The following is a 27,499-nucleotide window of genomic DNA, read 5'->3' as shown; positions in this document are numbered from 1 at the left end:
CAAACCATTTAAAAAACAAAAGACCAGGATATGTATCTAAAAGATATGCACTGGTTCAAATAGAAATGATTCAGGGAAGTCCTATGTTTTGCAGGAGGCCAGATCACATGATCACAATGATTTCTTCTGGCCCTGTAATCTATGAATCTGACCAACCTGCTTTTTGACATTTTAAGAAACTAATATCTTATGAATTGAAACATTCATTGAAATTTTTTTCTCTATTGTGCAATAAGGAGAAACTGGTGGGAACAGATGGCTGAGGCCTGTCACGTTGTCTTTGACCATTCATTGTATCTGTTGGAATCAATAGGGACAGATAAGTATATGTCCCAAGGTCAAATCCTACTGTCTTTTACATCATTGTAAACACTGAGAAACTTCATTGAAGTCAATGGAGTTACTCGGAATATCCACCAGCGTGGTAGGTAGGTAACTACCTATCTATATGGTAGGTAACTAAGAATCTGAGATCATACTCAGAAAAACAGAGAGATCAACAGAAAAAATGTTATGGTGGGTTTTATAGTCAAGCTAATAACTCAAGCAGCCACCTTGAAAGCACGCATTGTCACGCCCATCGTATTTTTATAATTAATGGATGACATCAAATAGATTATAAATATCCAGTATACTTGTATCTGGGGGGAGGAAGAACCACCATTAATTTTACTGAAAACTGGATATTTACAGAAATCTATTTATGATTTAATGACTGAATTTAAGAATAACAAAGCATTGATCATAGCTGCACACCCTCTATAGAATAAATGTAAATGTTTACAGCAATAGAGTGAAATATATCCTCTTAAAAGGAAAACAAATTTCACTTGCATTTACCCACTGAATGCTAAATAGAAACTGAAAAACTGTAGACTGATAAGCCTTTCTGGGACCAAACGTACCCCCTCACAGTTCCACTGCATTACAAAGTTGGAACTCTGCTTAGTTCCTTAAACCCAAATCCTACTCTGTTCCTTTCTGGATTCATGGGGTCTGAGCACTGCTGCTCCTTTACAGTACCACTGTATGAGGTGGGTGGCAGAAAAGATCAGCCTCTTAGTGAAGAGTATATTGGATTTTATAACCTGCAGGTTATTTTAATAATAGCCACAGTATCAACATGTCTGTGAAATCGTCTTTCTAGTTCAAATCTTAGTAAATCTCATTAACACTTCTACAGTCGTCATCATCATCATATCACTGTGAACTCACTTAAACAAGAACCTTGATGATGAGTGGGACATGAAGAATAGTTTTGCCAATGGAAACTACTGAATTCATTCTGATTTTCAGTGAATTCATTTTGTATTGCTGTAAGGTAAACTTGGCACTCGCTTCTATGATAACATGAGTTTGTAATACAAGAATGTTAAGACTTTAAGCAGCTTCTGGCTGGATTGTTTTTTGGCGGGGGTGGAGTGGGGAAGTTGTTGGTTTTGGGTTTTTGGTTTTTTCAATATCAAGCACCAGAACGGAGAAATGTTCTTTTGTCCTCTGGAGATACTGTACTTCCTAATCAAGTTCTGGCATTGGCAGGTCATATACCAGTTTACATTTCCTCCCTGTGAGCAGAGCACTTGGAGCTAAATTCTGCTCTCATTTGTTCGCTCATAAATCCCACCAAAGTGATTGGAACCACTTCTGATCTCTGTGTGTAACCTTAGGACCCGAGCCAGTGAGGTGATGAGTCCCTCAGTCTCACTGAAGCCAATGGGTGCTAAGGACACTAACCATCTTCCAGAAGCTGCTCAGCACCTCAGGCCATTAATCTACAACTCACATGCTGTGCCTTCTCTACAGTGGTTTCTGATAAAATGTAGTCCTGGGAGAGAGTCAAGCCAGCTAAAAAATAAACAGAAGTTATTTTTAAAAAATGTTTATTTTAACTTCAGATCATCTGGTTTTGATAAATACAAAAAAAAAAAAAAATTGTTTCCCAAACTGCTTGTAGGTTCTGAGTCTCTGGAAATGGCCTTTGCCAGCTGTTTTCAAGATTGATTTACACTACTTACCCCAGTTTTACCAATTACTTGTTTGATCAAATCCCCTACAAAATTGAACAACTTTAGCTATGGTTCAGAACAGTTTCCTCTGCAGATCTCACCAACACTAGCAGCAGCATATGCTGCCAACAGCATGTTTTCAGCTTCTCACTCAGTTGACTGAGAATCTCCATGCAATATTTAACATTTGGCTTCCAAATAATGACATTTTAAAAGAGACTACAAAGCATGTAGGTTGGTTTTTGAATCAGAAATCTTGACTGGGTCAGCGGTTTACACTGACCCCAAGAACTGATGGCTGCACTGCTGTTTCACCATAATCAGTCAGAGCTAATTTCACTGAAAAGACTAAGAGTGAATTACAAGGTTAAGTCAAAATGAAAAAAGCAGAGGGGTTAAAGTGCTGGCTCCTAAAAGCCAAGGGATAATTTTGATCTCAGAAAACGTGAGCATTAATTATACGTTGGTAACAGCCTGTATGCTGAGGTTGTGAAGCACTCTATAAGTGCCATATTCTGCACAGGCTTCCAGGGCAATAGAACTGACCCAGTGCTGATGCACAGACAGTCCCAACCAGGAAGCAGTGCTGCATGGAATTTCTCTTTGTGCCACCAGGCAAGGAGTGAACTAGGCCTAGCCAGCAGATCTACGATTACTGGATCCTCTGGCAGAAAGTTCTAACCCAAGGCAGTTCAGAAACAATAGATTCTTCTGCAGTTGTAAGAATCTTTGGTTCCTTTGGTACTCAGCTGCCACCTGGTGGTAGGGGAAAGGATCCCACTTCTCACCACCACTGCAGAGCAAAAAGCATGGTTACTCTATCTTTGTGCAGGGCTGAGGATTTGTCCCTCAGTGCTGTAATTGTTTGTTATTACACAACCCTTTACAAAATCAGAAAGGCAGAACTGACCGAGGTCCAAGGGACTTGCAGGGAAACTCAGAGAAATAGGAACTACAGGGAACCAGATGGGTGCAAGGAAGCACAGAGAGACATTGAGTGAGCAGTTAGAAGGCTTCCTGAAAGAAGTGGGTTTTAAGGAAGGGCTTAAAGGAGAAGGGGAGTGGTGCATGGAAAGCAAAATACCATTCAAAGCATAAGGGGAGGCATGAAAGAAGAGGCAGAGCAGGAGACAAAAGGAGCAGTTAGGGCAAATCCTACAAAGCTACGTGCAGCCCAGCAAACAGAGCTGTGCACTGAGATTCCATGCAGGAGAAAGGGGAAGGACTCATGCATTGGGCCTTGGGTTCTTGAACCTTCACCCTCTGTGGGGCAAGCCACCCAGGCTCCAGCGCCATTTCTTCCATGGCCTGGTCCTACCCCACCTCCAGGCCCTCACTGAATGGTAGTACACAGGAAGTCCCCACAATGATTTGCTCCTGGCAGGTGATGTGCACCCTGCTTGGCATCTCCAAGTCTCCTGCAATTGGGGATCTCTGCTCCCCAGATGTTTATGCTTATAGAGGGGGAGAATGGCAGGATTTGCTCCTACAAGCATATGGACATGTAAAGGGATCTAGTATGAAATACGGGGGAAGAAAATCAGTGTAACATTACAGGTATATTATTACTGGGTGACGTATGTGATGTGCACTCTTATGATGCATGCAGTTGCTGCTAGCAATAGCTTTTGCTACGTCCTGTTTTCGGACCGGACTGTTTCAATAGCAACATAAAAGTACCAAAGGTTAAGATTCTGGTAGTAAGGGATTTCCCAACCTCAGTCCTTTGCCTTAAGGCGGTCAGCAAAGGCTAGAGTAGTTTTGCAATAATTTTCATTTATGCACAGATCATTTAAAGTTTTTATCAAGCACCGATAATCTTGAGTTAAGCATTACCACATTTTGCATTGCCAGTTAGGTTTGGGAGATTCAAAATCAAAGATATGAAAGGTTAACAGCTCAGAAAATTACTTATGCAAGTTCAACAGAGTAAGTTATTGGGATGTGGGTTTAGAAAAAAATCCAGTCACTGCATTTGATTTTAAATGTGCCATATTCTGCTTTCACTTACAGCGTGAGCAACACCAGTCAATTCAGCTGGGGTTCACATGAAGCCAGAACCTGGCTCTCTGTGTTCAAATAAGGCTGAATCATGATCCCATTGAAGTCAATAGCAGAACTCATTTGGCCCATAATGAGCCTTTATATTGTGGGTGTTTGGTTTATTATTGGTTTGGAGAGACAGCTGGATGCCACAAAAACTTCAAGTAAACAGGCCATGCACAGGATTTCTCCTCTTGCAAGTTGCAGTTCACTCATACAGTCATGTGACAGAGAATTTTGGTCAGTTAATCCACTGGAAATGGCCCCAGTTCACATTAGTCACCCCATTCAGTCTCTCTGCACAATAGCATGGAAAAAGCATCCACAGAGAATTTCGAGGTCTCTGTGCAGAAGGGGCACCCTACGAAGTTACCTGCAACAGTTCTGCTGCCCTACAAGGCTTTCCATGACCCTCTGAGAGGTTACAGAACTTGGCCCTGTACAACAAATGTAATATAAATGAGAGATTTTTTTCACTTAGAGTGAAAAATGCAATTTGCTAATTCTCAAAATCTACCAAAAATGCATACAGCTATTTTTCATCCCCTCAATCTCCTTTGAACCATTTGTCTTTGAACCATTCTTTCCTTAAGATAATGTCCTAAATTCTCTTCTTGAAATAAACCATTTTGCATGCTAGGAAGTAAGAACCAGAAAGAGGGTAATTATAATGGGATTTAAATAATTCATTCTGTTTCTTTGCCAGTAAAATAAAGACTGTTCTCTTGATTTGTTTGTACAAGCTATAAAATTTGTCTCGCAATTTACTACTATTTAAAAAAAAAAACAACAACAACAACAAAAAAATGCTGACATATTTCCAGATCAAATATTTGTTTCCTAACAATAAATTTGGCTACCTTCCAATAACGATGACTTGTTTGTAAACCTAAACAGCTTTAAATATAGCTAAAACATAATTGATTGCTCCTAAAATGTGGTCAAATGAATCGTTTCCACAAGAACATTTGCCAAGGATGCTGCACTTTTGAAATGGAAAATGTTTTAACATTCAGAATTTGTGTTGCTGCCTTTTCAGAATTCTGCAGCATTCACGGTAGTATCTCACTACATGGCCCTTCAGCTAAACAAAGCCTCGAGATAGATTTGAACTCCTTCTTATTTCCATTGATGCCCCTACCACACAAATCATAGAGGATGTATTTCTAATACGAGAATGTTCCGCAGACCAGTAAATCTAGGATTATCTCGTTGGACTGATTATGTCAAAGCTCTTTAGCCACAGCACTTGATGAGGACTAAAAATAAATAGCAGGGCAGTATACAATTATTTTCTACCTGAATACTCTGCACTGCTTGTGTTTTTCTACGATGTGAGACATAGTGTCTGGATTTAACTTTTATTTATAACAGTTCTTCTAATAAGGGTGGGAAAAGGTTGTAAAGATGAAATGGCCCATTGCATTTATCAGCTGTGTTTTAAGAGGCAACGCTGCTCTTACACATGTGCAAATCCAGCATAACTCCACTGAAATCAGTAGAATTTACTCCAGATGTACACCGGTGCAAAATTTGGCCCCAGGTATTTTGAAATGGAGGGGACTGATTCTGATCTTCCTCACACCATTTTTTCCACTGTGTAATTCCATTGACATAGATTTTACTGCTGACTTAGGGCCTGATCCTGCAGCATGGGAATTTTTTGAATCCACTGTACTATAGGAGTAGGATCAAGTCCTCATTGCAGTAGGGGGAAATCAGGCCCATTGTCAATTGTTCTCCAGCTCTAAAGTTTATAGAAAAAGGGCAATTTATTAAGATAAATAAATAGAAAATGAAGCATGTTGGGTGGGTCACACCCTATTACCTGTGGATATTTATTCACATCATTGTTAAACCACCTCACAATTTGTTCTAATTAACATGATTGGCAGTGTGTGCTCACGGTTCATCGATTCATTGATTATAAGGCTACTGTGGTTTTCTGGTCTGACTCTCTGCATAACACAAGCCATAGTCCTTGCCTGAATTAATTCCTGTTTGAGCTGGAGCACATCTATTAGAAAAAACATGCAATCTTGCTTGAAAAATTACCAGTGATGGAGAATCCACCGCCACCCTTGGTAAGCTGTTCCAATAATTAATTACCCTCACTGTTCAAAATGTGCATCTTATTTCCAGTCTGAATTTGTCTACCTTCACCTTCCAGCCATTGGGTCTTGTCATACCTTTGTCTGCTAGCTCAGACTGCTGGCAAGTCAGGATTTAGGCATGTTGGACAGGACTGGGCAGGGACACTGAGAAGGAAAAGATACAATGATTCCATTATTAATTAAATGCAGTAAGGGAAAGCTGAATAATGACTGTGTAAAAGGAGGCAGAACAAAGCACTTAAATAGTACTATAGGGGATAAACTCCTGTGATGGCAGGGCAAGACATCTGACTTCATGATTCTACATAATCAAAATCAGGTAAATAATTCAGAAAATTTACTAAACAATCCATGTGTTTAAAGCTCAGTTCTTGAACTGTTACACAGGCAAGTGGAATTGCAGGGCCAAAGTATTTTAGAGAATTATATCCAGTTTTAAAACACAGTGATTTAACTTGTCACCAGAGAAAAAGTCTCTTTTGGCAGCTCCTAACATCACAGAAAATTCATTTTAGAAAATATTTTTCCTGTTGAAAACCAAATTTGTAAATATATACACACACATAATTTATCTACACACATCTATAATTTTAATATATATAATTTTAACAGTGGGTAGATTGATTTTTAAATTGTCATGTTATTCATAAATCCCATATAAAATGTGATAGAAGAATTCTCTCTTCAATATCTATGCATGATAGCTATAAACCTGTTCCCTCTGAAATTTAAACCCTTGTTCTGGAAAATTGCCTTCATTTCCTGTCACAATGACTCATCAGATTTTGTAGAGTGAACTGGTTCCTGTTAAGAATAGTCGTCAGCCTCTCTACAAACTGATTGATAGAATTAAACTACTGTATTTTATTAACTTGTTACAGTGTTTAAACTTTTACACCGTCGATCTCTGCAACTCCAGTAAGGTAATTCCATTATATCTTAAAAAAGAAATAATATTACCAATAAGTAGATGCGTTTTCAAGTGCCATGTTATTCAGATATCCTATATAACTGAGCGTCTGTGCATGTTAGCTATAAACCTGTTCCCTTTGAAATGTAAACACTTGCTACTCTAATAATTAAAGAGCTCACTGAAGGCTCAATTTGCATCTCCTATTCTTGTATGTAGTCCCATGGCTTAACTGGGGCTATTTGTGAACGTAAATCTATGTACCGAATCTTGCTGGTTTTACGTAGTCCCTGTTCAAGTATCACCCCATTGAAGGATTTGGCCATGTATGAAGTAATGAATACATGGACAGGCTACCAGATCACAAGATGGGGTAATCTAGTTAAAGCAGCTCAAGTCTTAATTAGCTTTGCGGTCCAGCTTTACCTCATGGTTGGCAATAGTACTGTCCTCATCACATTTAATTTAGTGCTAGCTCAGTACATCCAAGTAAAAGGCGTGAATTCAAGGTGATGGCATAGCTCAGTCGTCCCATCAGAACAGAATAATCCCTGTACCAGTAAGTCAGTGCTGCAATACACTGACGCAAAAGCTAACCTTCAGGTATTAAAATGAGACCACAATCAGATGTTGCAGGAAAAGAAGAGCAAGTAAACGCAAAGGGTGTCACTTACAGGGGTTTAAATCCAGAGTAGCCTCCTTGCTCACCTCATAGGAGTTAGAATGGTGCCACTGAGAGCTGAATGTGGGCCCCAGCATGGTCTGCAGCTCTGTGTTACAACAGGGTGTGAGACTCACTATAAAATAGCGTAGCTGCATTAAACCTATGTTCTAAACCACCACAAGGCAATGTAAAGGAAAGTGAGTGTAATTATAGTCACAGCAACATGGGCCAGCTCCTCAGCTGGTGTAAATTGGCCTAGGTCTGTTGGTTTCCATGGAGCTATCCTGAATGACGCCAGTCAAGGATCTGGCCTTATGTTTATTGCTGCATAAGCCAACTGTACTTGAACAAACTGTTCAGAGGATGCTGTTGAAGGAGGAGACAGAATGCAGTGCAAATACATAGAAAAAAAGTAGAGAAGGAGCAAAGCTGCTGCAGGTATTAAAGAGAAGAGAATGAAGTGAAGGGGAAAAATCTAGATGAGAAATGTTTTTTGGGAAGATCTTTATATGCTAATAAAATCTTTAATAAGATCTTTCTATGCTAATTGCTCAGATTCAGCTCAAACTTACTCCCCATGAAACAAGTGGGTCAAATTCTGCTCCCTGTTCCACCTTTATATAGCAGCTACTGAATCAATTAGCAGGACTAAAAAAGAGCTTATTTTCTTAACAATGCATCCTTTCCAGAAGGGATGGAAGGCTGTTACCTGTCCACATACGGTGTGGATGGCATCCACACAACTGACCATTTCATCTGGAGTTTTTTGTGCGGGAGGGGTGGGGGGTTGGTCTTGCATTATGTACGTTATTTGCAGTGTTGTAGTCATGTTGGCCCCAGGATATGAGAGGGACAAGGCAGGGGAGGAAATATCTTTTATTGGACCAACTTCTGTTGTTGGAAGGGACAAGCTTTCATGCTCCACAGAGCTCTTCCTCAGTCTGTAGAAGGTAACCCGTGTCCAAGCTAAATACAAGATGGGACCGATTGTTAAGCATAAGGTTCTCAAACATGCTGTTGGAGCCCACTTAAAATGAAGTGGTCTCAAATGTACTTGCACAGAAAAATGATAAAAGACACAAACACCCTGTCACCCGTGGGTGAACACTTTTTACGAAGTGATCACTCCATTTATGACCTCTCTGTTCTTGTCCTCAAAGAAAACCTGCACAACATCTTCAGAAGATGAGCCTGAGAACTTAAATTCATAACTCTGCTGGACACTAAAAACTGTGGACTTAACAGAGACCCTGGTTTTATAGCTCATTACAACAATTTGCAACAGACCTTACTGCCTGCTAACCACTTCATTTTAAATGGCCCCCTCAGCATGTTTGAACACCTTATGCTTAGCGATCTCTTCCACCTTGTTTTTGGCTTGGACACTTTGGTTATCTCCTCCAGACCTGAGGAAGAGCTCTGTGAAGTTTGTCCATTCCACCAACAGAAGTTGGTCTAATAAAAGATACTACCTCACTTATCTTGTCTCTCTCATTATGTATACAAGTTCACAATATTATCAGTTTCTAGCGCTCAGCCTGACCCATTGGTCTGCATTCACTAAATCTGAGGAACTTTCAAAGCAGGTTCTTTTCGTTCATTTAGATTGTTAGGAATGGAGTTAGTGATAGCAGACCAAGATGATGCACGCAGCTTTGAGCTGTATTAAAAATGCAGGGCCTGATCCTGTAACCCTTATACAAGTAGGACTGACTCACGAGAGTCAGGTTACTTGCATGAGCACAGGCTCTTGAACATACTCAGAGTTTGTCCCACAGGAAGATTAAGAGTACTCCCATTTTGGTTTCTCTACTCCTTCCCCTTCAAGAGGAGAAGTTTCTTAATGATTCTAGACCTCTAGTTCATCATCTAGTGATCTGAACATGGGACTGTGAACCAGGATCTCCTGGGTCTTGGGTCCAGCTCTGGCTGATTCTGTATCATCAATTCACTTGGCCATTCTGCCCGCATCTTTCTAGAATGTTGTGAGGCTTAGTTAGTTCCAGTTGGTGGAGTGCTGCTGTGTTAGTGGTCAGTAACAATGATCATTCATGAGACACCAGCTCCATCGTATTTTCAATATACCAAGATTCTTTTACTGCAAGAGCACCTTTCTCCTTAGCTTTCAATTAAATCAAGCTGGAATATTTGAGACTTGGGGTTCTCACTCCTGAAGGCACCTCCTTTTGCCTACAGAAAGGGAAATATGTCTACTGAGGTTTCATGTATAATGAAAGAGAGACTCCTACATTGGAAATATTTTAGTGAAGTTCTTAGGTTCTGAGCCTATGAGACACTGGGGACCTCCAGAGAGAAGCGAAACATCCTTAGGAGTTCTCCTGTTTTTATGATCAAAATAACTAATGCTAATGGCATTTCTTGTTTCCATTTAGCCATGTAACACAGACAACATCATGGATCCATCCTGTGACCAGTGCACTGAGCTTGTCCTGCTCTGAGGAGGATGAGGAAGACCGCACCAGAGAGCTTCCAGACACCAAGAGCTGAGACTGGCCAGTGGTGGAGAGTAGTTTGTCTCATTTCAGCACCTGAATAAGCAGATGGACACCTTCCAGTAGTCTAATGTAATAGCGCCTGATCTTACTCCCATTGAAGTCAATAGGAGCTTTGCCCCTGATTAGGTAGGATCATTTCCATGTAAACCCTTAAGGACTTATGTGGTGCATAGGAGCTGGACAAGTCCTGTGCTCAAGGGTCACTCCGACCCTAGTCCCTTAGGATTTGATCCTGACCTTTCACCACTTATACATTGGTGTAACTTGGTTGACTGGAATGGAATTAATCGTGCTCCTAGCATGAGAACAGAATTGGGCCCGATGGGTGTAATTCTGACAGTGACTTCAGACAGCTTGTAGAGCAATAACATACAAGCTGAGCTTTTTTACCAGTGCTCGTAGTTGTAATATAGATGCCTTTTCTGTAATTACTGAGTCAATCTGATTTTTATAACACATTTTCAGTATATTTTGCTAGCAAAAGTTTATGACCATGTGTTGTAAGTATTGCAGCCCAGGTGACTTTTTTACAATTATTTTTAATATTAATGATTAGGCCTTAGGAAGACAAGGCCTTGATGAATTGTCAAGTGTAAAGCCACAATTTTGGTTGAGAAAGCCATACTCTCTCACTATAGTCATACAATGAAAATGATTTCACTTTTGTACTCTGCTGTAGACACTCACAAATATTTCAGTGGAGGCTATGGAGTTTCAAGTACAATGAAACCTGTGAAACCGATGAAACCTCTGGGATCAGCAGAATTCAGTCACCTCCTAGAAGTGGGTCTTTAAGGAGATGCAAAACAAAATCATTCTGGAGATCTTGAGGATGATTTAAAGGGGTTACTCAAAATGAGCTGCTGCTGAGGCTCTACAACAGGTTTCACTGTACATCAGCAGCATGACACCTTTTAAGTTAATGTTACACGAAACACAAAAGCTGATGTCTGCTGTGAGTGTCTGATTCTACAATAGGTCACTATAAAGGCTCTTCCCTTTTTTATATCTGTGACGGTGAGAGGTATAGACTAATGAATGAAATAAGGAACACTGATGAATATGCCAAAGAAAAACAGTGGTTCAAACCTTTAGGACCAAGGAGTGAGGCTCTGTTTTAAGATGAGGAGGCCACAGGCGACAGCCTGGATTCCTTTTGGGAGCATAGATAGGAGTGTGACACTCTGAAAAGATGCAGTGGTCACTTCTCCACAGTCCAGCTTAGCTCCACAGGTCAGTTCAAAGCTGGGTCCCCACCGTTCTCACCCTCTCTGGGGAGTCTCTGACAAGTGGTGGCCCTAGATTACAAGTCTTTGTACTCTTGAGCATAAGGACCTGACCTGTTTCCAATTTCTATGCCTACTAAAACTCTCCTTGCCCCCTTCCCCTCACGCCCAGCGCAGAGCCAGGCATAGTGTAGGCCTTATTTGCTTTATGTAGCAGAACTCTGAGTAAGCCTCCTTTCTGAGTCCCGGTGTCGTTCTCGTTCACATGTGCTCTGTGTGCAAGTGTCACTCCAGGGATCTCTCCCTACAGGGAACTTGTACAGGCATGAACTGTGCTGTGGGTCAGGGAAAGGAGTTTGGCCCAGTCTCTCCTGGAAGCAGGTGTCATTCCTAGCACTGAACAATGTCAGACTCAGAAGGCTGGCAGGAAACTTGTTTGTGTTCTTTTAACCAGTTGAGGGCCAATTATCCGTGCATGCGGAGTCCGTGCCCCTTCACGTAGCTGGTGGGGGAGGACGTTAGGGAAGATGCATGACCTGCAGATCCCAATAATTTAGATCTACTGAATAAACCATCCATATGACAGCAGCCCTGAAAGCTGCCATGCTGCAGCCCTGATCTGTTATAGCCCCATGGCCTCAGAGGGAGGATTGCCCCATCCCCCAAACCACCACAGAGAACCACTGAGCAAAACCTATTTGCAGGGGCTTTGTGTAGAGCTGTAGGGCTGGGCCTTTTAATCATGGGTGCCATTCCTATTGAAACGCTCTTCAAAAACTGGCACAGACTCGTGTTGCAGCCAGGACCTTGTACTGGGGTTTTTCTGAACAGTTTCCTCAGTTCTAGGAGTAATGTAAGTGATTTGTTTATAACACAGACAAGGGGTGAGGTAACATCTTTTATTAGACCAGCTTTTGATTTCTTTCCAGTGTGGGGGAGTTATGTGGTAGTATCTTGTTTGAGCCAATCTGGAGCATGTGATATTTATTACAGGCACTTTCAAGTCAGAAGGATTCATGCATTCAAGCTTGTGGCGAGGGCAGCCTGTTCTGCCCTTCTGTGGGTCCTGCGCCTTTTACGGCTACGCTGGTGGTATGGCCGGGTGGGAGCAGGGGGGGGCCGGTCCCACCCTCTGCCCTAGGCCCCGACCCAGGGACCCTGTGAGGAGTAGCCTCAAACTACTTAGTCCATGAGCTACTACCTTCCCTGGGTCGCCTGTCCTTGGCCCCACTGCTCATGGTCCCCTTCCTGGACCCAGGGCAAGGGTTCTCCCTCAGGCCTCTGTGCCTATGATCCCTGGCCGTGCTGGATGGGCTACCCCTTGACAATTGTATCTTCTGGGTTGTGGTAGCAAGCACTGTAACTCCGCTCCGCTCCTCTTCTTAACTCCCTTTCAGCTGCCCTCATCAGCCTGACAGGGAGGCTTTTAACTGCTGGGGCAAGCTCCTTAAATTGGCCTCAGCTGGCCTATTTACCCTGGTGTAACCCCAGCTGAATCACGGAGGGAACAAGGATTTGTTGATCCTGGGGCTAATATAGATACCCTCCACCACTCTCCTGTAGCCATCAGGTCTGGCCCTGTTACAAGCTCTAATCAGGGAGTTCCTAAGAATTCTGGTTAGTGAGGCACATGTAGACTGTGTGCCTCTCTGATTTCTTTGTGAGATTTGAATCAGGTCTTGGCCACGTTATCCTCACAGGGCTTGATTCACCTCTGGGTTACGGGATCTCAAAGTCAAGGTTGCGCAAAGTAGGTGGTCACAGCTCCGCTCCGCCATTGGCTTCCCGGACAGCCAATACAGTCCTGAAAGTGGATGGTGCTGGCTGGGGATAGGGTTAGGACCATGAATGAGGCAGGCTCTGCCCATTGGACGCACTGGAGGAGGGCATCATGCAAATGATACTTGCTCTCCCCATGGAATGAACACTGACCCCCTGCCCTGAGTATGCAGTTCACAGCTCATTGCCCCGCGGAGAGAACATGTTGGCATTCTGCCTGCTGTGCTTACTAGCCCCACCCACACTGGAGAGCCCTTCAGCAACTTGGAGAATGTTTCTCTCGCTTTTATTTTGACTTGGTAATTAAAAACTTTTTAAAAACAGATCATTGCAGCCATCTAGTTTCTTCTCTTTTGTAGTGTTGTCTCATCAGTCAGATAAGCTACCATAGCTCATGTTCTCCACCACTAAGACACTTTTGAAACCTGAGATCTCCAAATGTTCTAGTCTATTTTTGTAAGCTGGCATATTTGTTTCCTAGGTATTTTTTTTCTCTCACTGAAGCAGTTTGCAAAACAATTTTGATCACACGGACTCCTGTAAAGTGGGAAAACGGTTCTGGAATAATGTAATGAGACTTTGTGAAGAGCGGTTGTCAAAACACACAACTCTATCATGGCTGCTTTATATTTGTACTGTACAATGAAATGTACCAACTTGAAGAGCAATGGAAGTATAACTTTGTATCCTTTAAAAGAACAAAACAGCAGCTTTGCCAGAAAACAGATGCTGGAGCATTTCACTGGCTTCCTGTGCATCTCTTCTCTATATACAGTTGACACCATTATAAATAAGCTTCTGCAACACTGTAGTACTTACCTTTACAATAGTACCAGTAGTACACTGCACTCTTGGGATTTGAAATACTTCAAATGCGATAGTAAATTTCAGTGTTAGCTGCTCAGGTATTCCAGTGGGTGGAATAAACAGGCAGATTAGACACAAAGGGCTAGACGCACAAAGATATTCAGGTGCCTAAAACTCTTACTGACTTCAGTGGGAGTTAGGCACCTCAATACTTCTGAGGCTCTGGGTCAAACAACTGCAGCTTCTAAATGTCTTCCTTTTAATGCCTCCCACTGTATCGCTTAAAAAACATGAGTCGATTCCTCCCCGCACTGCACTCACACAGAGAAAACTACCCTGACCATCCCACCGTATGTTTAAATAAGTCACTACAGCTGAGTGTGTCCTATCCTCTGACATGCCACACAAAACCATCATTATTTAGGATGAACCCACCAACACAAGGCCTGTGCACCAATAGGGAATTTTGCCATAGATTTCAGTGGGCGCCTTGAGGGTTTAAGTTAGATTGAAGAGGTACATAGCCCTTGTGCTGGCCCTCTGCACAGGGCTGAATTCACTAGACCATCTTACGTAAGTAAAGCTGCTCTCTAAGGGTGAACCTGCTCAAACTTTGCTTTAGAAAGCCCTTTATAATACCACAAACAAATCAAGTAAACTGCCACTCTCCTTGTATTTTAAAAAAAAAAAAAAAAGCACCTTCCGTGATGTGAATCTCTGCTGCTGCTTTCACAATAAAGATCTCGGTGATAGAAACCAATTGCGTCTCTTTTATAATTAACACCAACAGCAGCTTTGCAGTATTATCCATGGCAGATTATGCAGCTTATCAGCTCCAGGTCTTGCTCATGTTATAGAACTGCTATGGCACCGTAATGAATGAAATAATTTTTTAGACTAAAAAAGGGTGTAAATGACAGCAGGCCAGTACTGGTTGTCCCATTCCTTTCACCTTCATTTTACAAAGGCTGACTCAAAATGTGCCTTTGGAAAGGAAGCTAGAAAACAGCCAGGCCTTTTGAGAAAGCAGATCCTGGGTTCCAGTCCTGCAATGATTTCCACACAGGCCGGCCCCCAGTAACATCCTTCACATTGTGTAGCACAAAGGGGCCTCAGGGGCAGGTGAACCTCTGGGCACTACCATAAATCACATAATTACTGTACAGAAAAAAATAAAGCGATGGCAGTTTGTCATTCCTTGAAACACCCTGGCCAGCACTGCTGGAGCACATGAATTAGCTGGTTTGCTTCAGACTGTGTTTGGCTCATGTATTGCCCGGTTACATCTACTCCTTGGCACGGGCCTTCTCTCTTAAGTAACTATCTCTGCTGGAGAGCTCTTATTACTATTACAGAATGCGTCTTCACTGTGGGGAAAGGGCAACATTGGTTTGCTAGGGAAGGATAAATGTGTCAGGCCAGGGATGAGCGGCCAGTTCAGCCAAGCTAAACAGCTCACACTGACTGGTCTACGCCATGTAATGTTCACCAGCCGTGAAATGCTTATCGTCCCAAGTGGTTTCATAACTCAAACAAGCAATTTGTTATTTTCTGACCGAGGGGGGTCAGGCACCGTTAAGGTGGGGAAAGTCCTCATGACGTGCTTGAGCCCCTCTTTAAAAGTTTGTAATGTCAAAAGACGATCCAGCCTCCAAGTCAAGCGGTTAGGAACGTGTTTAATAGGAAAATAAAAGTCACCGCAGCAGAGAATTTGGCCCAGAGGCTTCCCCAAGATGTAAACCATTTTGTCTTGATGAGAGAGAGAGTCCAGATGCTGGTGAGGTTGAATTTGCCTGGAAACGTGCAGCTTTGGAAACAGCCTGTCACCTCCGAAAGGAAAACTCGGTGCCAGAGCTGAGATGTGAGATCGGGCTTCAATCAGATGGAATCCCTCGTTCATTTTTCTGCAAGTTTACTTCTAGGGTTTGATCACTCCAATACGGGTAATTCTTTGCCAACTCACCAGGAGACTGCAAAGTCCCCACCCACTACGTCATCGACGAGTTGGTGCAGATGCAAACAAGGAGATTCTCGCTTGTAAATAACAGCTGGGATGCCTTAGAAGCTGGGATTTGTGTTGGGAGGGCGGGGCGGCAATCTGCTGAAAAAAGCAAACCCGGTAGCTACTGGGACATGAGATACTGGGTGTTTTTTATACTCCCACCATGCTGGGAAAACACATTAGTGTGCAGGAAAGCTCTGGGGTGAACTCCTGCCCCTCCTGAAAGTAACAGGAGTTTTGCCACTGATGTCAACGTGGCCAAGATTTCATCCCCTGGCCTCCGGACCTGTGAAGGGGTCAGCAACTATGGGCTGCAATTCCTGTGTCTCCTTTTCAGTGCTCTGCTCAGTCACCATTACGCCACAAATATGTCTGGCTGTACTGGCTTTCTTCAGAAATCAGTTTGTGTTCAACAGCTGTGCTTATGCACATATGGTAGCTGGAACATTGCAGAGTTTGTCAAGATGCATGTGATTTTTAAGGAGCAAGAAGCAAAACAGCCATAAGGTGTAACAGTCAGAGTGCAGGTACGTGAAGCAGGGTCTTGGGAGAGACACAGGGTTGAGATTCTTCACACCAGGAGCCTAATTGGAGGATTTGGTTTTTTTAATCCAGAAAATTCAAGCACATTTTGCAGCTACTTTCTGATCCCCTTGGCAGGATAAAGCCGAGAGCATTGAGCCCTCCAGGAATAGTAAAGCGTCAGTCTCCAAACACCATGCTGATCTGCATTTATTAAGCACTATTCCATGTCACTGTGGACACTACCGTTAGGTACTGTAATTAGTCACCATGGGAGTTACGCATCCCGAGTCAAAGGCAACTGTACATAATTGATGTCATGGTCTATTACCAGGGACAGACAAGCCGATTAAGAAGGCAGCCTGCTGCCCTCAGAACATAGTTCTTAAAGGGGAAAAAAAAGTAATTTGAAATTAATAAAACTTGAATAGTAAATAGGACACAAAACAGGGCGAGGCAGAGCACAGTGAAATTGTTATTTGGCTAATGAAAGCTGAGACAAAAAGCAACAATATTATCATTAGAGAAGGCGGTGTAAATGTAATTAGCCTCATCTTGAACATATCTCCATCTGCTTGTCTTTGTGCCACCTACTTTAATCATTGATTTCAATGGAGTTAGACACCTAAATATTTTGAGCCCTTGGTGATTTCACATTAACCATTTGGCTCCCCCCCCAGCAAATGGGCAGGTTTCAAACCAAACTAGCTAATTACTAGTAATTATGCAACAGTGACCAATCCTGTACTGGGCCCCTAGGAGATGCATTAACCATGACCAGACAGGTCCTTTTCAGCACTCAAATCTAGGCTTGTTTGACACCGAACTCACACTTTGCTTGTTTCAGTCCTGGTTTGTTATAACCGCCTGCCTTACCCCAGTGTTATTCATATAGCAGTGCTGCTGCTGAGAGGGAACGCAGGTACCATGAGATAGCCTAGAAGGCCCCAGTTGCTTCTGTGCGTTCCGATGAGCTCACATTCCTCTTATGTTCCCACTCAGGCGAAGCATCTCTGCAGCATAAATTGGTTACCCAGGACTAATCCGCTAGGCCAGGAACAATTATCTTCTCCCTGAGAGGTACTAAATACGACAAATGAGGCTGATTATTAGCACGCTGGTCTCCTCCTCCAAGGTGGCTGAGAAAAGGGAGAGAGAAATTGTGGTTACTCCAGGGGGGCTAAGGAGAAGTGAACATCTACACAGCGCTTTTTAGCTCTAGCACCATACCATGGGTCTCTTCTCCCTGTGTAGACGTACCCACAGGCTGCTGGGGTTTATACAAGGCAGGGTGCTGAGAAAATGAAGAGGCTGTTAGCAGATCTCTTCCAGCTGCTCAGCACCTGGATTGGTGCAGGGTCCTGTGTGAGGAGGTCTCTGCTACTTGCATGAGTCAGCTGCTGCTATTGAAACGTAGCCATTTCTCAGTTACACAGTGCTCAAAGCGGGTTATCCCCACTGACAGACCCCGGGAGGAGGGGCAGTGACTTGCCAAAGGTGAGCGTTGGCAATAGACGTGCTGACAGCTGGGGTGGAATCCCAGCTCTGTTGAATGAACTCACTGGGACTCTGGCCATTGATGGCCTGGAGGCGGGATTTCACCCCTGATTTCCAAGCCCAGTCCCCTCAGTCACAACTGGCAGCTATAAAACTTCAACTGAAGAAGGATTAAAAGAGAAATATGGGCTTAGCCTCGCTGTGTGGAACTGGCAGAACAAATTAATGCTTGTGCCTGGGGAACGCTGCTGACAGCTTCCATTGTAACAGGAGATGACAAAGGTTATCAGAGCAGAAGAAACACACTTGGCTGAAAGTAAATACACCTGGTAGGGAAATGGACTTTAAATAGCTCCTGGTGCCCTTTGACAACTTGCTTCCCTCCTGTAACACAAACTGATGACGGCTAATGACAGTTTATCAAAGCACTATCATTCCATTTTCTACTGTTTCGTCCCCCCACCAATTACAGAATAACTTTATAATGTCACAGTCATAACATACGTTATGCTGGGGGGACATGATCCCTGGAATCTCAGTGACAAAATCCTGGTAGATGGAAGTCAAAGGTCTCTTACTAGTTAATTACTTGAATATTTATATTGCAGTAACACTTCAAGGCTAATCAGGTTGGGCCCCCCCCCCACCCCCATTGTGTGTGTACAACATCTTGCACAGTAAATGCCAATCCTTGCCCCAAAGACCTTACAGTCAAAAAGTGGGTGGGTCGGGCTAAAGGTGATGGGGTTGAGATAAAAGGGTAACAAAACTGAAAGCATGTGTGTGATTTTTAGACGGTGGGGAGCAGAGATCACAATTTATTAGCTGGCCTAATGAGTGCAGCTAACATTTTGGATTTTTCACCAAGATTAACATTTTTGTGACCCTTCCTAGTTTGTGTAGAAGTGGGGGTTTTGTGATTTGCTTTTTCTACTTAGCTAGGGATGCTAAGTGCTAATGTTAACCTCCTTGCAAAATTCTAACTCTGGTAATTATCTTCCACCTATCTAAACACTTGTGGTTTCAATTAAATAAAATACTTTCAGTTCATAGCATAAACCACTGGGCATTGTTGTTAAGCATTAGTCACACTTCACCCCCCCAGGTAGCTGCATTTCTGTAGTAAGCTAATGTATCTTGGGTTAGGTTTGTAAAGTTCTTTAGGATGAAAAGCATTAAATCAATTTAAGCTTGCAAAACTTCAGTGTGTCAGGTGATGAGTTACTCCTGTGCTAGGCTCCAGCCAATCCACAAGCCAGGAACTGGTCTGGTGACTCTCAGGGCAGGTATATAAGCCTCCCAGGTGGAACAAAAGCTCAGTTTGCTCAATGGCACTGCTGAAGGCCTGAAATGCTCTGTGGCCTAATAGTGGCACCAGAATCCCCAAACCTTGACCTGCTCTTGCTCCTGTCCTGTTCCTAATCCTGGTCCAGCCTTGTTTGAATTCTGGCCTTACTCCAATCCTGCTCCGATCACTAGGCCCAACTGCCATGGCTCTGACCAGGCCCACCGTGGATTCTGATAGTAATGAAGGCATTGTCATAAAAAAGTAAGTTATTGATACCTAAAAATCACTTCTCCTCTTATCTTCCCACTGTAGCCCCGTAGAGGCTCAACATTTAAAATGTTTTCTTAACCAGTTACACCTTTCCCTGTCGTTCTGGGCATTGGCTTGTAATTAGAGGGTTGCAGCGAGGTGCAATGCTGAAATGGTGCAATAATGTTGCTTGTGGGGGTGGGGGGGAGTATTTCTTCAACATATACAAAGCTGCTAGTACTTAGGCCTGGTCTAAACTTGCCTTCAAATTTGGTGACAGTAGATGGGAGTCATGCAAGCTACGCAGACCTCTTCACTGACCGCTCAATTGATCTGGCTAGATCGATCTGATGGTGGCGCATTTGCTGCCGTCAGTGGAGACATATCCTTGTTTACAACACACGCCTGCCTGATGATGTGAACACCACTGGTTTGGTCCACTGGAGTCAAAGCCCACCAGAGTCAATGGGGCCACTCACAGGACTAAGCACTATGCCAAAAATAAGTGTCTGCTCGATCAGCCCCCCCAAGGGAACACCTGACAGAAGTGTTTGTAACACAGCATCTGTTACAGTAAAGCAAATGCAGCTGGGTTCGTGTAGCTCTGTGTGTTGTCTGAGGGCTCTATAGATAACCAAGTGTTGCACCTCTAAATGCATTTTAATCCCTGATTTTGGGAACCTGTGAACTCCTGCAGGTCTGACTTTTTGCTTAAGTTAAAAGCAATTTAAGATGAAGGAGAACTTTAACATTGCTACTCAAAACTGCATCTCTGCAGAAAAGCCAATTGCATAAAAAAACATGGACTTCTGCCCTCACTTCCATCCATTTTACAGGGGCGTTACTCCACTCATTTCATTGTAGTTACTTCTGATTTCTCCCACTGGGAAATCCGAATCCAGCCCCATGGGAGTGATCTACAGTGTTTAATTTGTAATGAAAGACGTGTTGGAGCTCAAGCAATTTTTTCTTAACTGATCCAGCAAGCCCAGAGGTGCCGGGGCTATGAATTGCCAAGCCTAGAAGTACCAAGGCTGAGCCCTGGCACAAATTAAGCACTGGTGATATATTGTACACCCCAAACTGCATTATTTCAGGAGCTATTCTCCTGAGGCCACTTTAAAGACTCCAGAAGTATTTATCTTGGCACAGTAGAATCTTAGAATAACTTCCAAATGATGAGCTGTGTCTTCAGCTTCAGCGACATCTATAAGTAAAGTAGGCCTGTCAGTTAGTGAGGACGAGCAAAATGTCTATGTGTGTCATGATCCCATGCACAGATTTACTGCAAAACCAGACCACAACTCTACGGGCTTAATCCTGCTGAGTGCTCTCAAATCCCACTGACCTCACACGGGCGTGAGAGCTTTTGGCAACTGGAAGGATCAGGCCCTTAAAATCTCATTCAACTCCAAGCAGTTTATTCATCACTTATTTACAGGATCTTCTCCAGTCACAGCTAACACCAATTACCTGACTCTGTAATGACCAAAATCAATATTGACTCCATTACTAGACAAAGGTTGTTTCCCAACCGCTTAGTAGCTCAATAAGGAGGTTTGCAAGATGAAAGGTTTAAAAATATGTATTTGCTGCTACAGAATATATTACTGGAAAACCGTTCCAGGGTGTCAGGTGGAAGAGACAGACAATCCTTCCAACCTGTAAGAGAACAAAGCACTTCATTCTATGTAAATCATTGACAAGTAAACACATTAGGTGGGGCTAGTGAATTTGTTTCATTTGTTTATCTGAAAAATCAAAGCATGAGGTACAACGGAGGGGGAGGGAGAATGTACAGTGGGAATTGATGTAAATTATTCACTGCTTAAAATCCAGACAACTTAATTCTGGCCCAATTCTGCAGTGCGAACTCATGCACAGAGTCTCGTTGGCTTTGGTGGAGCTATTTGTGTTATCCCTGTCTCCTTGCAACCTAAATGGGCAAGACAGACACAGTGTGGGAGGGAAAACGGAGGGCCCGAGAGAAGTGATTTGCCCAAGGTCACACAGGAGGTGAGTGGCAGCGACAGACTCCGGTCTCCTGACTCCCAGCCTACAGTCCTACCCGCTGGATACGCCATGCCTTGGTAAATGAAGGTTGCAGGATTGGGTCCCGAGTAGCCAAATCTGACACTTACAAGGGAAACAATCCTACAACGAGATGTTGTGAAACAAAACTCACCTTCCCAACGGTACCAGAGGCAGGAGTCCATTTCCAGAAATGAAATGGCTTGTACTAGAAATACGGCGGTCCCCTGGGGCTTGATTCTGGCTGTAGCTCTAAGACTGGCAGGAAGAAACTCCCAGCCCAAGGGGAAGGGCCACTAATGGGGGCCTTAAGCCACCTTTGTGCCCGTCCCCTCCTTAGCTCTTCTGTTGCACTACCTGGAACTTCCACAGTGCTGTGCGCTCCGGCCCTGTCTCCATCACACCCCTTCCTTACCCTGCCATCCGCCCATGCCCCTGGGGCTGGTGAAGTGGTCATTTCGGGACCCCTTTACACTGCTCTAGCTCTTACCCCTGGCTGAAATGAGCTGGAGCAGAGGGGAGACTTTCACCCTTTTTTTTCCTGTGGCCTCAAGAATTGTCTCAACTGTATGAAATTCAAGGGAGGAAATGACTCTGAATTTTGGGAGTAGTTTGGATCCAGTCCCTACGGTGGCCTGTCGCCTGTATTGACGTGGTATGGAGCTATCAGCGGGAGCAGCTTTTCCCAGAAAGAATTAATGGCATTTTGAAACTGACAAGTCAATTAGTCCAGGAGCAGAGTAGAATGATGGTGCTTCTCAGATGTGCAAGGCACCAGACTTCTAGCCAAGAAGGCTTCTCTAGCAGAGTACAGTAGTGGATTTCTTTCAAATGCATTGAAGCTGCCCTGCTGCGCAAGCGTGTCAAATGACAGTTGGCTGGAATTGTCGCCAGGGCAGTGATGGAGTGCATCATCGACAGCGATGCGGGAGTGGAGCTGGTGTTCCTCACTCATCGCAGAGGAGAAATAACATCTTCATGTAGACTCTTTGAGAAACCACCTACTGTGGAAGCTGCAACTCAAGGCTTTTGCTCTGCAGAAAAGCAAGTGAGTGTGATGCCATCTGGCAGTGTTAACAGCTCAAAGCATTAGTGCAATACAGGAATGGCCTCTGGAAAGAAATGTAGCTGATAATGGAAGAAATATGTTGAAAAATAAAGGTTTCGATGCTGACTTACCTTTCCTGGGTAGTGAGACTGTCACAAAACTGTATTTCATCAAAGAATAAAAATGAGTTCTATTGGGCAGACGAAGGGAAAGCATAATTGAGAGACAGCCGTACAAACTCAAGGGTAAATCTGGAGTAATTCCACTGGTTCAGACAGTGCCTCTAGGCTTATGCTGGTGAAAATGGGAGTATAATTTGCCCCTTTGGGGAAAATGACACTCCCAGCAGTAAATGGTCCATGTCTCAAGCTGAAAACAAGATCCCAATCCAGTTCCCATTGAAGCCAATGCAAAGCGAGTTCCATTGCCTCCAGAAGCGTTGGATAAGACTGGTACTGAATAGCCACAGAGAGAGTGAATTCCCTTCTGACTTCAGGAGTGGCCTTTCAAGATAAGAGTTGAGGGAAAATATGAGCAGCAATAGCTTGCTGTTCTGTTGATGGAACTCTTTAGGGATATTAATTTTGCACTCTTCACCAGCACCCGATTTTTAACCATTTTACAAGTGACTAGTTAGAATCTCCTAGAGAATTAATAACCTTGTCATTACAGTATCTCTTCACTTTCAGTTAGCTCAGTTGGGAGCGGAACAGAATTTAGGAAGTGGGGTTGGTTCAAGTGTGATTGGGGGGGGGGGAAAAATGAAGTGTCAAAGAACAGCTTGTAGGAAACCAATTTGTGAGATCCAGATTCTGCCTCCTGCATGTAGTTTTTGCAGGACTGATAAAATCAGATTTTGATACTTTGCATGTATAAAAAGGCCTTTAATTCCATTTTTTGTAAGCACTGACTCTTTGCAAAACTGAAGTCTAACGAAGATTGACTTCCAGCAGCGCTTTTTTTTTTTTTTTTTTTTGGCACTATATTTGCCCCCCACGGATGACTGATTTACAAGTAAATTAAATTCCAGATTAAACTAACCTAGGAGTAGGTGGCAAATGTACAGTTCAAGAGACAAGGTACAAGTAGACAATGTTCAGCCACGAACCTGAACATCTGTTCCAAGTTGCCAAGACTCCAACTGGAAAAACAAATATTTCCACCGTAAACCAACCAAGCCATTGTCCTGAGTATTGCAACAGATGTAAAGGATTCTGGCTTGACCAGCCCTGTGGCTTGGCTCTTTTTTTGCAGTGGCTGAGAACATATTTATTTACACATTTCAAGAAATACGCATTGGAAGCATGTGTACTTAAGCATATTTACAATATGTCTAATGTTAGTTCAAAGTCCATGGTCATTTGATATGCTACTTTGTTAACCACATCTGCTCCTATTTAGCATAAATTCTATCCACAGCTGGCCAGATCTGTACTGAAACACTTTTTTCAGTGGCATAGTTGTGTATGTTTCTCCCTTCTTTAAATTAGGAGCCATTAGATTATTTAGTTTTGCTCCCACTCAACAGGTATGAATGCTTATTGCTTCAGCTCATCCCTACTAGCATTGCTGGTTCTCACATTCGTTCTGCTTTTCATCCAGAAAGGGATCCATTCTAAGCAATTTCCTCCGTCCTCCCGGAAACTGATACAGTTGGAGAGAATAACAATTGTCCTCAAGGGAAAAAATGGGGCCACTCATAAATAGGGAATGGCTCCGGCAGGCAAGGTTTACTCTTCCCAGATTTGAGCCAGGATCAAAGCGGAAAGATCCTTAAAAGGTGCTAGCCTAAGGAGGGATTGCATGGGGTGTCAGTAGCAGCTGAAGATGACCATCTGACAGACACCTACTGCACCAAGTAGGCTCTGTCCCAGCCCAGAGCTGGAGGTAGCTGGGCTGAATGGCACATACTGAAGATTAAGGCTAAGGTAAAGGGGAAAGGCATATAGACTTTGTTTTATCCCTTTGCTAGTCACCTTAAGGTAAATAACTAATGCTTTGTTTGGAAGAAGTTGTTCTTTTGTCAGCGTCTGTCACAGGCTCCCAAAGGAAAAGCACTTACAGGTGTCAAATGCAGTGGATCTGTTGGGTTAACACGGTTGGTAAATAGGGCTGCGCCCAGTGATCCAGTCCGAGTGGTAGGACTGGGGGGGTCTATGCAGAGAGGGTGGTGAAAGGAGTGAAACCTGGCCCCAGAGGGGTGCTTTCAAGAGGGACTGAAAGGGGTCTAAAGTGCAACTCGCCTTGTAACCAGGACAGTGATGTATGTTGGGTTTTTGCCTTGTGATCCCCATTAGTCAATGGGAGTCATGGCCCCACTTCAAATGTTTACCCTGCAGTGATCCAAAGCTAATTATAAAAATATAGGTCCACATTTTCTAAAGGCACTTTGTTCATTAAGGCAGAACTGTCAAAAGTCTGCATATATTAAAAAGAGCATTTTAAACATTTCCTCTTATCAAGAGATTCAAATGGAAATTGTATATAATAAGAGAGACACAGTGTACTTATTCCCTTTTATGGCACAGTATGTTTGCTTTTGTGTACTGTTAATTGGACCTAAATTAGGCCTCAAAAGGAAAAATCTCATTAAAATTCTCATTAGTAATGTTGGCAAGCAGCTATTGAGGAGGATTCTTTCTTCCTTTGATAAGGTTTGAAGCAGCAATAACAAATAGTAAAACGAAGATCACAGCCTGCTTTCCCATGCCAATCAAAACAATGTATTCTCCAGGTTCGTCATTAAAATACAGGAGGACACAAATCCTTGTAATGACATCTGTCTCACGGCTACAAACATGCAAAAGTGTTTATACTCTGATAATAAAAACTGCTTTGTGTTTACAAAGAGACCCTTTAAATACCGATTCTCCAAGTCAATTCACTAATTTTATAATAATAAAAATGGCAGAAATGAATGGCACCGAGTCCAGACAAAGCAAACAGTGAACCGTCTGAAGTTCTGATCCTGCACATGCCTACATGCAGGAATATCTTTACCAAGGTAAGCAGTGCCAGTAAAGTCACTCATGCATCAAGGGAAGCACATGCCTCAAGGTCGGATTCATTAGGTGTCTTACTGCAACTTTAGGTGCCAAAGCCCAACTCTGAGGCATGACTGGCATTCACACAATCCCTGCTCCTCTGCCACCCAACGCGGTAGGTGGCTGACTTTCCACGCTTTAAATCCCCCTAAATTTCAGCCACTTGGCATGTGCAGTCTCCTAAGTCGTGATATCGGCCGCAGCTCGGTGCCTAATTCACGCTGCACTTAGGCCCCAGCAGGATTCATAAACTAGGTCAGTGGTTCTCAACCCATGATGACCTGTGGGCTGCTTGCATCCCAGTCAGCACACAGCTGCAGCCCATGTGAGATCCTCAGGACCATACAGGTAGAATATATATTGTGTGACTGGTCCACGTAACACAGAGCTGGACATGCAGCCCACAAGGGTAAGTAGGTTGAGAACCACTGAACTAGGTGTTCCCAGCCTATCTTGCTTTCAGGACCCAACCTGGAAGGCATGCTCAGGGCACACCATGCTCCCCACCAACCTTTAGCCCAGCTCTTGGGTGAGTGCTCCAACTGCTGTATGTGGGAGACTCAGGTTCAAATCCCCTTGCTGCAGAGCAGGGATTTGAGCTTTGGTCTCCCCTCTCCCAATGGAGTTCCTTACCCACCGGCTATAGGATGTTTGACAGGGATCTCTCAGTCACTGCTGCTGAAGCTATTCCATGGTGTAAACTAATTAACTATTTACTGGAGCAGCTGGACTGGAATGTGAGTTTCACATGGGAATGCCCTAACCACTGGACTAGAGTCTCTCTCCCTCCTCCCCGTCCTCCTTTCTCCTTTTAATTCGGCTAAGTCCTCCTTGTAAGTCCCACCCGAGTCTCGGAGCCCAGGCTCCAGCCTGTCCTCTACATTGCAAACAAACAGCCCCATAGCATCAGTCAGATGACACGGGCCAGTCAAGGGTGTTTAACTGCAGTGTAGACTTCCCCTAAATCCCTGCAGGATCAGGACCAAAGTTTAAATGCAAATGTGATGAGTAGAAAGGTGTCGAGAGCTTAGGAAGAAAATAAGTATTACATTATTTTGTGGCAGTTTGGGTCTATTTTCTGTTTAATCTCATTTATAAGCAAAAATGGTTGAAATTATTGTTTATCTTAGTTAGCACATTTCATTTTTAATTCAGAAAAACAATTGTGTAATTTGCCTATGGAGCACAAGCTGAATGTTGGTTGAACTGGTTACTGGTTTAGGGCTTTTTTTTTTTTTTTTTTTTTTAAAGCCTATCTATTTTAAAGAGAACCCTCTTTGTGGAATTCATCCAATAGTGTGTCCTTCTGGAACTTGACAGGCAGCTGGATGCCACCTTTTGGGAAGGGCTGTGACCCATGCCCCTGTTAGACAAAGCCTAATCATAGTAGTTTTTCCTCCTTCACAATGTGGAAGGCAATACGAGACACAAACCCTCTCTGAAGTCCAATGGACTTGACCAGAGCTGAATTTGTTTTGAATTTCTTTCATGTATCTACATGAAAGAGCAACTCCCTTGCCTTAGCCCCTTTAAATTAGAAAGGTCATCTCAAAGATTCTTTTTATCCAATCAAACTTCATTAATGAATGAACTAGGAAGACACTTGCACAGAAATCAGAGTGTGTTTGTATGAAGCAATGTTCATCGTAACAATCTGTATGTTCCATCAATGCTCTTCCTAAAAGAATGTAGATTACCAAAAATAAAAGCAGCTCTAGCAGCCTTTTTTATTGCATTTACTGAAGAACATAAA

At 43.2% G+C, this 27,499-nt stretch overlaps 1 protein-coding gene and 1 long non-coding RNA gene across 3 annotated transcripts in view; both read left to right on the top strand.

Moving 5' to 3' along the window:
• Positions 1-12,751, top strand: part of STXBP4 (syntaxin binding protein 4) — a 113,892-nt gene extending 101,141 nt beyond the window's left edge. For both annotated transcript variants that reach the window (XM_067547425.1, XM_067547424.1), the window contains one exon: positions 10,131-12,751. In XM_067547425.1, the coding sequence (XP_067403526.1) occupies positions 10,131-10,245 (115 nt within the window). In that variant the 3' untranslated portion in view covers positions 10,246-12,751. The remainder of the gene's footprint in view (positions 1-10,130) is intronic.
• Positions 12,752-19,429: 6,678 nt separating this feature from the next.
• LOC137152859 (uncharacterized) lies at positions 19,430-22,832 on the top strand. Its single transcript, XR_010919627.1, has 2 exons — positions 19,430-19,635; positions 22,209-22,832. It is a non-coding gene; the product is annotated as an uncharacterized lncRNA (long non-coding RNA).
• The last annotated feature ends 4,667 nt before the right edge of the window (positions 22,833-27,499 follow it).

The sequence above is a fragment of the Emydura macquarii genome, unplaced genomic scaffold, assembly GCF_026122565.2.
Source record: "Emydura macquarii macquarii isolate MOO-44397 ecotype Brisbane River unplaced genomic scaffold, CSIRO-AGI_Emac_v2 contig_1230, whole genome shotgun sequence".
Taxonomy (NCBI): domain Eukaryota; kingdom Metazoa; phylum Chordata; order Testudines; family Chelidae; genus Emydura; species Emydura macquarii.
This window is presented reverse-complemented; position numbering and strand designations above follow the sequence as displayed.